At 32.4% G+C, this 12,908-nt stretch overlaps 2 protein-coding genes across 2 annotated transcripts; both read left to right on the top strand.

Moving 5' to 3' along the window:
- Window positions 1-4,067: 4,067 nt before the first annotated feature.
- Window positions 4,068-8,028, top strand: LOC107005618 (L-ascorbate oxidase homolog). The gene is made up of 8 exons (XM_015204258.2): window positions 4,068-4,341; window positions 4,440-4,549; window positions 5,660-5,930; window positions 6,306-6,417; window positions 6,503-6,848; window positions 6,930-7,298; window positions 7,371-7,449; window positions 7,546-8,028. Exons 1-8 carry the CDS (start codon window positions 4,207-4,209, stop codon window positions 7,756-7,758), a joined length of 1,635 nt encoding a protein of 544 aa, XP_015059744.1. The 5' UTR covers window positions 4,068-4,206; the 3' UTR covers window positions 7,759-8,028.
- Window positions 8,029-9,153: 1,125 nt separating this feature from the next.
- Window positions 9,154-12,908, top strand: LOC107005416 (enoyl-CoA hydratase 2, peroxisomal). The gene is made up of 11 exons (XM_015204005.2): window positions 9,154-9,358; window positions 9,441-9,463; window positions 9,688-9,793; window positions 10,144-10,214; window positions 10,450-10,522; window positions 11,132-11,171; window positions 11,405-11,477; window positions 11,554-11,704; window positions 11,934-12,004; window positions 12,354-12,527; window positions 12,614-12,908. The coding sequence occupies exons 1-11, from the start codon at window positions 9,296-9,298 to the stop codon at window positions 12,699-12,701; spliced, it is 933 nt and encodes a 310-aa protein (XP_015059491.1). The 5' UTR covers window positions 9,154-9,295; the 3' UTR covers window positions 12,702-12,908.

The raw sequence follows: 12,908 nt of genomic DNA, 5'->3' as shown, positions 1-12,908 counted from the left end.
ATGCACTTTCGTTTGGTTGCTGGTTAAGAAGTAAATCACTCATATATTAAAATCAACATAATGTGGTAGCATTTTAGTTGTTACGTATAAAATTTAGTTCACCAAATACGATGATTGGTTACCAACATAAATCCCGCGAAACTATACATGTATAAATATGAAGTATATACTGTATTTATTTAGGTAAGGTAAATGATAAAAAAAAAATTAATATTTAATCGAAAATAAAATAAAATATAGGAGCGGATTTTTAATCGAGTTTCGAACTTTGTGCCACGTGTCCATTACTCCTCGTAGAATTTTTTTTTGGTTTAGTGTCAAACTATTTAGATCTTGATGTTGGAGTAGTTAATGAGAAAAAGTCAATTCCAAGAATGTAAATTTAAAATTTTGAATTCATACTGAAAATCAGGTGTTGTAAGTTGTAACTATATGGTATAATTTTATTTTATTTTTAGAAAAATGGTTGTTATTTTGGAATGGTGCAAGTATAAAAATAATGATTGAATATAAGAAAAGCATAGTATATATCACTTTCCAGTTCATTTTTATACGTGTGATACATTAAATTGCCACTGATTGCGCCATGTTGATGTTGTATACTTTCAACATTCAATCAAAGACTTGATAGTTGTGACCTTAATGCAAAGCCAAGTGGGTGCAATGGGATTTATTTTTTTAAAAAAACGAAAAATTACATTGAATATAAAATTTAATTATATATTTTTAACAGATATTGAATTTCCTTGATTTCTTTGTATAGTTACATCTTCATATTTTAGATTGTATTAATTAGTGAAAATATTGGATATAGGATAATTAAATTGTTTTGTATGATGTTCTGACGTATAAATTAAATTGAATTAAATAACATAATTGACTGAAGTTTGTTTCGTAGACATGTGATATGGGCACCACTTTGCGTTAGAGATGTCAAATAAGCGAGTTGTATTGAATTTGAGCAAACTGAATTTTGATTTATTATACCATCCTATTTCAGATTGCATGTACTTGTCTCTTAAAAATCGCGAGTAAGCTATCAAGGGCCTAAGGGACACAATTACCAAATGACACAATCCAACAAATATGTTTGAGGGGACATATATTGTATATTTTTTTTTTCAAAGTTAACGAGTATACGTGTATCTCAAACTCACCACGTGGGCAGTGGTATAGCCATATGGTGGTCAGGGTGTCCAATTAGACATTCTTCGTCGGAAAAAAAATACCGTATATACAAATAAAATGGTACATGAAATGATTAAATAACATATTTTGAACGCTCTAACATAACAAGATGTAATAGCTCAGTGATTTCACCTCCTTCAAATGAGAAAGTGCTCTCGTGTTCGAATTTCACTAATTCATGCTATTCTGAATACTGTACGCGAAATTCCTATCTCCGTCACTTCATGTGGGTCCGCCTCGGCGCCTATGTCCTACTTGCAAAGTGTTCAATGTTTCAATCCTAAGCTTGAAGCGCGTAAACACAATAATAAATAATATAATTTTAAAACTTATTTTTGGAATTATTTGCAGTGTTGTTGAAGTTATTTTCTGGATCATCGATATAATTGTAGCAAAGTCTAAGTATCTAGATGGCACAATAATATTAATTTAATATATGATGGTCTATACAATTTATGGCACATGTAAGTTGTAATTTGTAATTTGGGGACAATGCACTACATAGGCTTGAGATCCATGTTAGATGCTTCCTTACCTAGGACGTTATTATCAAATCGGAACGATCGAAGAAATGATCTTTTATAATCAGTTATGTTATATTTATAAATATATCACGTATTTTATTTGATGAAATAAAGAAATTTAAACTCCGTCTTTTTCTTGAATGAGTGCTTTAAATCATGGGCGAAGCTAGCTAGGGTGTAATTTAATATTGATTCGATCGAATAAAATAAAAATTGGTTAAAATTTTGTATTTGTCTATAAGTTTTAAATAAATATATACAAATTATTTTATTAGAAAAAGTAAAGAAGAAAAGAGATGAGTATTATTCCCTACCACTAAAAGAAAAATAATTATTAAAGAGAAAAAAACAAAGTACCGCCTTTAATTTAAATTCAAAATTATTAATTAATTTTCCACTAAGTATGCTATAATTAGTGACAAATGATGTGGATTATGATCTTCACATCTCTTTAGATGATTTTGTTGGTTAGTGTATATCATAAAGCAAATGATTTTTTATGTTCATTTTTATATAATAAACAATTAGAAGCTGGGAGGTAGAAGCTCAGATATAGATTCGATTGAAATTATAATCATTTTATAAAAACGATAATTCTGTACTTAAGGAGACACGAGTCTAAAATCTCTGATTAAAAATAAATAATATTTACTAGTTATCGCTCCACGGTACTAATACTTTTGTGGGTCCGATTTTCTTGTTATTTTACTAGATTTATTTTAAGCAAAATATTTTTGTGCAGTAAGATATGCATTTCAAAGTTCAAAGTTTTTTAGACTATGATTTTTTAAAATGTATTTATAATATAATGTGCATAGAGATCTACATTTTGGCTGAATAAATTTAGAAAGATAAATCCAATTTCATGTGATGTTTAGATATATATAAATCCATCACGTGAATGGAATTACTATCAAATTCCTCATTCAGTTTCTGACATTTTTACTCGATTAATATATCACTCTATTTCAATTTATGTGAAATAATTTATTTAAACATGAAATTTAATAATTACGAAGAAACTTTTGAAATATTTTAAAACTATTCTTATTTAGATTGAATAAAAAGAGAAATGTATGACTTTGAAATAAAATATTGATAGCGTCGTCACATATTTGTTGAATAAAAATATTACTCTTGTTTAAACTGACATAAAGAAATGTATCTCATAAATTGAAACAGTACCACTACTATTATCGACCCATATATTAAGAAATGAGTTAAAGTTGACATTGTAAAAAATAATAATTACGTTACTTAAATGATAATTAATTAATTATGTATAACTTAATTTAATAGTAACACACATAACAATGGGAATGCAGATCAGATCACAGTTGGAAGACTTTTCAAAAATTAAAAAATTTTAAAATCCAATTTGGTCATACAAGTTGGCTTAGATTTTGATATATAATTGTTGACTCAAATTTTGAACTTTATGATTATTAATTTATCACCAATCAAGGAAAAAAGAAAATTAGAAAACATAAAATTACCTTAGAATTTTGTTTACATTCCTAGTATAAATGAGTCTAGCTAATAAAATTTTATAATAAGTAGCTAAACAATATTAGCATAATATTTTTGTCGTTTAGCTATAAAATTTTATTCTATTTCTGATTTCTCATTTTATAGTATATAGTGTGACATGATATGTTTCATTTTACGTGATATATTTTTTTCAATTTGTTCTAACAATTTAACTTTAACCATCACATAAATCGAAATATAGAGATCATTAATTTGTAATATTAGTATTATAATAATATTTTTCGTAAAATTTCTGACTTCGTCGCTAGTGCGCCAAAAATTAAAACCAAGCAGAAGAAAACAGCAAGCATGTGATTAGGGCCACATGATTGAGTGAACAATTTTGCTACTCTTTTTAGTGATGATCAAAGTCAAGATTTAGACGTTTTATTAATAATTATGTTAAAATTATTTAAACTTTTTAAGTTTATAATAACGATATTTTGTGATAATAATCGAATTCTAAATTTGATACTCGTACATATTAAATGAATTGATCAACACAAATATATTCGTTAAATTTTTTTTTAAATTCGATCATACCGATATTCAGACTCTTGCTCCGCCCCGTAAACACCACATTTGAATAATCTTTTTTTTTTCCTTTCAAGATCCACTATGTACTCCTCACCGACAAATCCAATTTGACAAATCCAATCCTTTTTCTTTATTCTTTTTGCCCCTTCTATTTTCTCCATTTTAAAATTTAATCCCTCTCTCAAAAATATTTCCCTCCTTTAATTTTTTTAATTTTTTTTTTAAATATCTATATAAATAAAATAATTTATGATCCACTTGCTCACTAGTCACCCACTTAACTTTTAACTATTTGTACACCACTTATAAATACACACATATGTCTTCATCTACATGTCCACTTTAATTCCCTCCTAATCTTTAACAACTTCTAATATTATTTCGTAGTTCAAACTTCAGAAATTTTTCTCGTTAACGAAGGAAAAAAATGCCGCTAAAACGAGAGTTAGCGGTGTTTTTAGTGGCACTACTAGTTGTGAACACAATAGCAGAGAGTCCTTATAGATTCTTCGAATGGAATGTTACTTATGGAACGATTTGGCCTCTAGGCTTACCTCAAAAGGTCGGTTTTTTAATAGAAAAATATGTTATTTCAAGTAAATATATCGAAAAAAAATGTCATTTAAGTTATTTTGAGATTATTTTTTTTGTTGTGTATAGGGAATTTTGATTAATGGGCAATTTCCTGGTCCTGATATTATTTCTGTCACAAATGACAATGTTATTATCAATGTCTTCAACAATTTGGATGAGGAGTTTCTTATTTCATGGTAATTTTATCCTCTTTTATTTGTTCATTGTTTGTTCGTTACGTCATTAATATCATGATATATGCCTCGCGAAAACATGAACATGATTTTTTGTTGTTCATGTTTTGATTTGGCTTCGAGAGGCTGAGACATTGATATTTCACGACCAACATTGTTTGTTCGTGACATCATTATTATCATGATATATGCCTTGCGAAAACATGAACATGATTTTTTGTTGTTCATGTTTTGGTTTGGCTTCAAGAGGCTGAGACATTGATATTTCACGACCAACATAAATTTGTTGGAAATGATATTCTGTTGAAATACTAGTTTTATCGAAGCTTCCTCTTCATATCTCGTTTAACGATTGTTATTTAATAATGTATGTCTACCAAACTCCCTTGCTAATTATAATGAACACATTCATTGAAATTTAATTTGTTTTTGACTAATTTTAAGTCATTTTCCAACTTATTTTCGAATTATAACTAGCATCGATATCGATGTAATCAAGATTCAAGAATATTGTATTGATCAAATGTAGGAAAAGTTGAACAATATTTTGAATTATTTGTAGTTTGTGCAAATCACATGATATAACTCGTACGAGTGTGTATATTTTGAAAAAAAAAACTAGACAAAGAGTAGGTAATCATGTGAAGTGCATGTGAACAACACAAGTAAAAAAGCAAAATATGTCCACATTTTCACTACACAAATATTTAATTTTGAATTTAAATAATAGCACTAACAATGTTTATAATATTATTTTAGAGAATATTGAATTCTTTCTCCAGACTTTTTCGAAAAAAATTAGTGTTTTTGAATAGTAGAAAAAACTATCTTTAAAACCTAAAAAACTAGCTTCTCCCAAGAAACACTTTAAGAAACCTTGGTTCATGAGCTTAAATCGCGAATCGACTCATTACTTCTCGCGGAGAATGAATCGAGGCCTGAAGTTAGTTCGTTAGCATGAGTAGACAATGACGTACCAAAAAATGCAAAAATACCATATAGGAGTACTATTATTTAGTCTCTACCTATTCTGTCATGACGATATCTATGACTCTATGATACTAACTAGTCAGATACGAACTGTTACTTAATATGTTTCGAAATTATATATAGGAATGGAATACAAAATAGGAGAAACTCATTTGAAGATGGAGTATGGGGAACAACATGTCCAATTCCACCAGGGAAGAATTTCACATACATTTTGCAAGTTAAAGATCAAATAGGTAGCTTTTACTATTTCCCTTCAACTGCATTCCACAAAGCTTCTGGTGGTTTTGGAGGGTTCAGGATCCTCAGTAGGCCTGGAATTCCGGTCCCTTTCGATGAACCTGCTGGCGATTTCACCGTTCTTATTGGTGATTGGTACAAGAGCAATCACACGGTATGATTACTAGACTCGTTCTCTCGTTATATATATAGTAACTGTTGAATCCCCTCGTAAAAAGTTTAGTGTTAAAAGATCAAGTAATGGATAGTAATCATAAGTCCTATATATGTCTTGTATCGCGTGTCAAAGGACAAAGTTACCTGATACCTGTGCTGGTGAGAAGTGTCGAGGTGCTGTGATTAGATCTTTGACCTAACTCACATTCCAAAAGCTAGCTTAAAAAGAAAGGACGATCGTCCAAGCCTTATAAGGAGTCCACCCATCTCATTAACCACCGATGTGGGACATTTGTCATTCTTTAACACGAGGTTTCTAAGCAAGAAGAGATATTTGATATATATATATATATATACTTCCATTTTGTTGCAGTATTTGAAATCAGTACTTGATAGAAACCACAAGTTGCCTTTTGTTGATGCTCTACATATCAATGGTATCGGTCCACAAGGTCCTAATCGCGCTACCTTCACAGTTGATCAAGGTAAAAACAATCGCGATTTTTCATATTTATATGAAGAATAATATCAAACTTTTTGTGATTCTTATAACTCTGTATATGAATACAGGGAAAACTTATAGACTTAGAATATCAAATGTTGGATTGGAACATTCACTCAACTTTCGTATCGAAGGACATAAAATGAAATTGGTGGAGGTAGAAGGAACACATACAATGCAAGAGACGTATTCCTCACTCGACGTTCATGTTGGACAATCCTACTCTGTCCTCATCACAGCTGATCAAACTCCTAAGGACTACTACATTGTTGTTTCAAATCGTTTCTCGTCTATTCTCCTTACTACCACTGGTGTACTTCGCTACAGCAATTCTAACCAGGAATTCACTGGCCCGCCCCCTGGTGGTCCAACCATCGAAATTGGTTGGTCCCTTACGCAGGCTCGTTCAATTAGGTGAGACCTGAGAAGCATCATTTTTTGAAAATTTCGATCATGTTGTGTGTTTTGCTTTCTTAACTTTGTTACTCGTTTTAGGACTAACTTGACCGCGAGTGGACCAAGGCCAAACCCACAAGGATCATATCATTATGGTATGATCAACACGACTAGAACTATCAGGCTCGCGAATTCTGCTGGACAAGTTAATGGAAAGCAAAGATATGCTGTCAACAGTGTGTCCTTTGTGCCAACGAAAAGTGGTACTCCTCTCAAGCTTGCTGACTACTTCAAGATTGGTGGATTTACCCCCGGAAACATACCTGATGCCCCCACCGGTAAAGGAATTTACCTCGACACATCTGTTTTGCAAACTGACTACAGGACATTCATTGAGATTGTATTCGAGAACAAGGAAGGAATCGTTCAGAGTTGGCATCTTAACGGCTATGCCTTTTGGGTAGTAGGGTAAGTAATACACGTCTCGTTTCTAATGTTATGCAGTTGTATGGATTCATTCTGAATTAGCTTCTAATGCAGCATGGACGGAGGAAAATGGACTCCGGCTAGTAGGGAACAATACAATCTTCGTGATGCAGTCTCAAGAATCACAACTCAGGTAAGATTGAAAAACAGAAACAGAATTTGATATGTTGCTTTGCCCTGGCTATGATGAGAACGAGAAGTTAACACGAGAAATCATTGCAAAATGCAGGTGTATCCCAAGTCGTGGACAGCGATATACATTGCATTAGACAATGTGGGAATGTGGAACCTAAGATCAGAGTTTTGGGCGCGACAGTATCTAGGACAACAGTTATACATGAGGGTATACACAACATCAACTTCTTGGCGCGATGAATATCCAATTCCAATTAATGCTCTTTTATGTGGCGATGTAGCTGGTCGACATAAAAGACCACTCTAAGACAAGCTGCAACGCTCATGAAAATCATAGGCACAAAGTGAAAATTAAGAAACTTACATACACAAACCGCACAGATCAAAAGTTTATTAGGACTGAAGTAAAAGCTTATTACTTGTCCTGTTTAGTTTTACCACAAACTAGTTTGAATGACCTTAACTCAAGGTCCTATTCTTTCTTTCTTCGTTTCGTTGTATCGAGTTCCATCTTCATTGTTTTAATTGTCTTAAAAAAACAATAATTGAATTGATGTTTTCATATCAATGATCTTAACTATGATGTGAAATTCATGATATTTTACGTTTACCTCCTTTATTTTTACGACTAGAAGTTATGCTATAACATATCGTTAGAAATAAAACATTCTAGGAGAGATACAAAGAGGGGTTCACAAATTGATTTCTACTCCCTAAACTAGGAGATACAAAAAGGGTGGAGCATAATAGTCTATATTTTCGTTTTTGCTGAGCCTGATTTTCTATGGCATGAACGTCTTTGATTAAATGAAGACAAATACATAAAATGTGTGCAGTAAAAATGTTTGTATATCACTAAATAGCCATATACTTGACTCGTCCCGCGAATTTCCTTTTGATCCGGTAAGTGATTAGGCGGGGACAAGATTTGAACCTGAAACTTTTAGGTCATGGGGCCAATGAGTTGACCAACTCCTCTACCCCGTTGTTCTACTAAATTCCAACTTAGAGTTTTTTTTTGGTTTCTCGCTCGGCGTTTGGAGCCCACATTGGAGCTCTAACTAAACCCGGATCGCGTTCTGCAGACTCATTCAGGGATGGCACGTTCAACAAAATTTTTCTAAATACTCAGAGCTCGAACTCGAAACCGTTAAGGGTGAAGCACTCTAAAACTACTATCATGACAATAGTGAGTGAATTTGATTCATTCTACTTCATCTCCATTCATATATGAATAATGTTGCTATTAGCTTGATCTACACTTGCAATGGTTGAACAAATATTCAAATTTGGCCTTAACCGGCAAGAAAACATTTCAACTTTAAACGTGCACGTCTAAATATCTCAACTGACAACTAAACATTTCAACTCATTCCAGTTGTATCTCATGGACACTCGACACAAACATAAATTTGTTAATAAAATTTATTTTTGTACTTGATTATGACATATTTTAACTAAGACACTCATTAACTTAAATTTTCAAACTTATGTTATATGTTCACAATGACATGTTCTTTAGTATATATATATATATATCCGTCAAAGCTGATCTCAAGATAACTAATCACGAAATAAATTATTTGTGATTTTTTTCTAACCAAATATAAAATGAATTTATCATAATATTAATTATTTCTCGAATTAAATAAATTTTATAAATTTATATAAAATTAAACTGGTGATATTAATGATCTGATTCAATTGAAAAGTCATATCTGACAAAACTGTATGCATTATCTATCAACCTCGATCCTAGTTCCAAACCCATAACCAATTTTTGTTGTGCTAAAAACAAAATAACTTGTTGAAAATTGGGGATTTTTTTTTCCTCATAAGATTTAATGGCAGGCTCTGGAAATTCTGGAATTAATCCTGAATTAGTCATTTCCCACAAATTCCCTGAGGTTTTTGATCCTTTTTCCTTGTTGGGTTCTCAATTTTGTTGTTTAATCTCGTTACTAATCTTGGTTTATTTGGTATTTGCAGAGTTTACATACTTACACTGAAAGGTACTTGCTAATTTCTTCAGTTTACTTATTAACTTTAAGATTCATCATTAATCTTGAATTAATTGGGATAACCTGTATGATGCCTTTATCGAGTTTAAATTCTGGATCTGTCTATGTAATTTGCACTTTTCGTGTTTTATTTTATCGATTCGAGTAAATGGGTGTGCTTGAATGCAGATTGTGTTGTTAAAATTTGGATTTTTATTTGGTTTTGTGATGTTTAGGGATGCTGCTATTTATGCTCTTGGTGTAGGAGCATGTACAAAGGATGCTATTGATGATAAAGAACTTAAATATGTTTATCATCAAGATGGGCAAGAATTTATTCAGGTATTTTTTGTGTAGTTGAATATGGTTTACGTCGAACTATAGACCAACCTGTTAGATTTAGTGATGGAGAAGGTGAATTTTTTTATCTTCGGAAAGGTTTAGATACCTTACATGCTTGTTGCTAGCGATTTACTATGTCTAGAAAACGTCAAAAGGTCAAACTTTGAGTAATCCTTAACGACCCTTGATGTATACTTGCACAAAAAAGAAGGGAGTGTATGTACTTTATTGGCGTAATTGTTAGTCACTAAGTTATCCTAACCAGGATTACGAAGGTGTAAGAGATGAAATGTAATTCGTTACTGTAATTGATTTGCATTTTTTTGCTTTTGGCCTTTTTGTCGTTGTAGGTTTTGCCAACTTTTTCGACTTTGTTCACTGTTGGAATTTCTTCTCAAATGGAGCGGCTTCCAGGCTTGCAGTGAGTAGAACATATCCTGTTTCAGTTTTGGTTGGGGGAAGGGGGGTCGGTTCCTTTTCTATGGTATCCAGTTTTCCTTAAAGATGCAATATTGTTGCTTATGTTTCTCCGTTTGTTCAACGAAATGATTAAGAAAGAAAACTCGTGTGTTCTTCTGATTAGAATAGAGATGTAATTGCTCTACGCGCTGCTAAATATTAGCTAAATAACATTGTTTTTGCTTTCGGTTTGCTAGATTTGATCCACGTCTTCTACTGCACGGCCAACAATACATTGAAGTCTATAAGCCACTTCCTTCCCATGGCTGCGTAAGTGTCTGGCTAAATGCCTTAAATTATCTAGCAACACCGTGATTTCTCTCTTAAATTTATATGCAGAAGGTATTCCAGAGTGAATGAAGATCGACAGTAATATGGGAATGCTTTTTCCTCGATAACTATTTGTAGCAATTTTTCTTGAGAAAAGATTTTTCGCCGTGTAATTAGTTATAACTTTCTTGCATAGATGTTTAATCCATATAATTGCAACATTTTATCAACAAGCCTCAGCTTTCATTCCCAAATCTCGTATATTTACGTTTATTAAGCTTATACATATCTTATATCCTTGGCTTTCATCCAACTTTTGGATAGTGACATTTCGTTAACTTCTTGTATATGTATATCCGCACCAAAGCTTATGTGTTTTTACTGTTATTTCAACAAATCCTAGTACCTGGACACAACGTAACATAGTTGAGGGAATTGGAGCCTTTCTTGGCAGCACTTGAAATACGACTTTGTTTAAATTATCATTATAGTTTTGTGTTGAAAGAATACATCTTCGTCTATATTATTAACCTTAATTATTTTTATCATTTCCCCCCTTTCTTTTATTAGTCCGGATGAGTTATTTCCTTGTTCTTCTTGTTGTGGCAGATACTAAATAAAAGGAGTATTGTCGGATTGCATGATAAAGGTATGATTATAATTAGTAAATGTAAATACCTATGCAGGAACTTAAATAAGTTCATGTAATATTAAGAGGCATTTGAGTTTGAGGCAAATGGTCTATAAAGTGTATATAATTTTGAAACTTTACCTTTTTTCTAGCTAAATCATTTCGGAAATAGATTGACAGAAATCAAAATGTTTGAGATATAGCAATGGAAAGACAAGATATGCAAATTTCAAATTATTGATTTGCAACAGGTAAAGCAGCTGTTCTTGAAGTAGAAATTGTGAGTTACGAGAAAGAATCTGGTGAACGGCTATGCATGAACCGGTGAGTTTTAGTTTAACTGATATGCCTAGAGCTATTATGTTGAAGTTAATATTAAACACCACATTACTACTTGCAGCTTGTCTATTTACTTGAGGGGTGCCGGTGGGTTCTCAAAGTCATCTCAGCCTTACTCGTACTCAACCAACCGTAATAATCAGTCTGCCTTTCCTAAAATTCCCAAAAGCCAACCCTTTGCTGTGTATGAAGAATGTACGCATGCATCACAGGTAGGTCACATGAATTGCCTATTGTTTTCTATGGTTAATTGTTACGCAAAATGTAAACGTCGGTATCTTTACCTTGAATGCTATGCTTTTATTTACTTGAGACGTGTAGGACTATACCTGTCAAAGGCATGTTAATTCTGATAATTTCATAGTCTTTGAGGGTGTGAAAATTCTTAAGACGTGCTTGTTTTCGTTGGAGACTGTTGATTTCTCTAATGCGGTGATGCAGGCTTTGCTGTATAGGCTATCTGGTGATTACAATCCATTGCATTCAGATCCGAAGTTCGCAGAAAATGCAGGGTAATCTACTATGAGCAACTCTATATACAAACTATTATTATATTTATGAGCAACAAATTCTGATCTTTGGCAATAATGTTTATGTTCTTTCATCCTCGAGATACGTAGTAGCAATGTTTTCTAGTTATTGATGCTTATTAAAGTTGTGTGATATTAGACATGGACCACCCGTTGTCTGCACTAAATATAAAGAAAATTTATTCGTCGAACTAGAGATGCTGCTTCCTTAAGTGTGAAGCATATCATGCAAGTTTTGTTATGATACTTAGACATAACTGTACATGGCTTGGTAATATCAACAACCATATTACTGTCCATCTCCTAATTTGTCGAAAATTCATTTGCGTAGATTTTCGCGTCCAATACTGCATGGGTTGTGCACACTTGGATTTGCAGTTAGGACTATCATTAAGTGTATTTGTGGAGGTGATCAGAACACGATAAAGAGCGTATCTGGCAGATTTCTACTACATGTCTATCCAGGAGAAACTTTAATCACCGCAATGTGGTTGGAAGGGTTGAGGTATGTGAAATTAGTTCGTCGTTTATGTATGATTCGTTCTATCTATCAGTGTTCAACAGACTAAAAAGGCCAGTTGGAATGTGCAGAGTTATCTATCAAGTGAAGGTTAAGGAACGTAACCGTGCAGTTCTTTTTGGATTCGTGGATCTTGATCGTTTAAGTTCGTCTCTGTGAGTGTTAGTGGCGCGCTCATAAACGAAATAATGCTTTGTATAATACTTTTAATTCATACTTTAAGGTATTTATAGACTTTGGATCATATTAAGTTTCATTTCTGAGTTCTCATGGTACATTACTATGGAGAGAGAACTTCATTATGCAGTAATCTAAACTACCATTGTTTAAATTTTACTATACCTATGTGTCACTGTCTATTATCAC

The sequence above is a fragment of the Solanum pennellii genome, chromosome 12 (assembly GCF_001406875.1).
Source record: "Solanum pennellii chromosome 12, SPENNV200".
Lineage (NCBI taxonomy): Eukaryota > Viridiplantae > Streptophyta > Magnoliopsida > Solanales > Solanaceae > Solanum > Solanum pennellii.
This window is presented reverse-complemented; position numbering and strand designations above follow the sequence as displayed.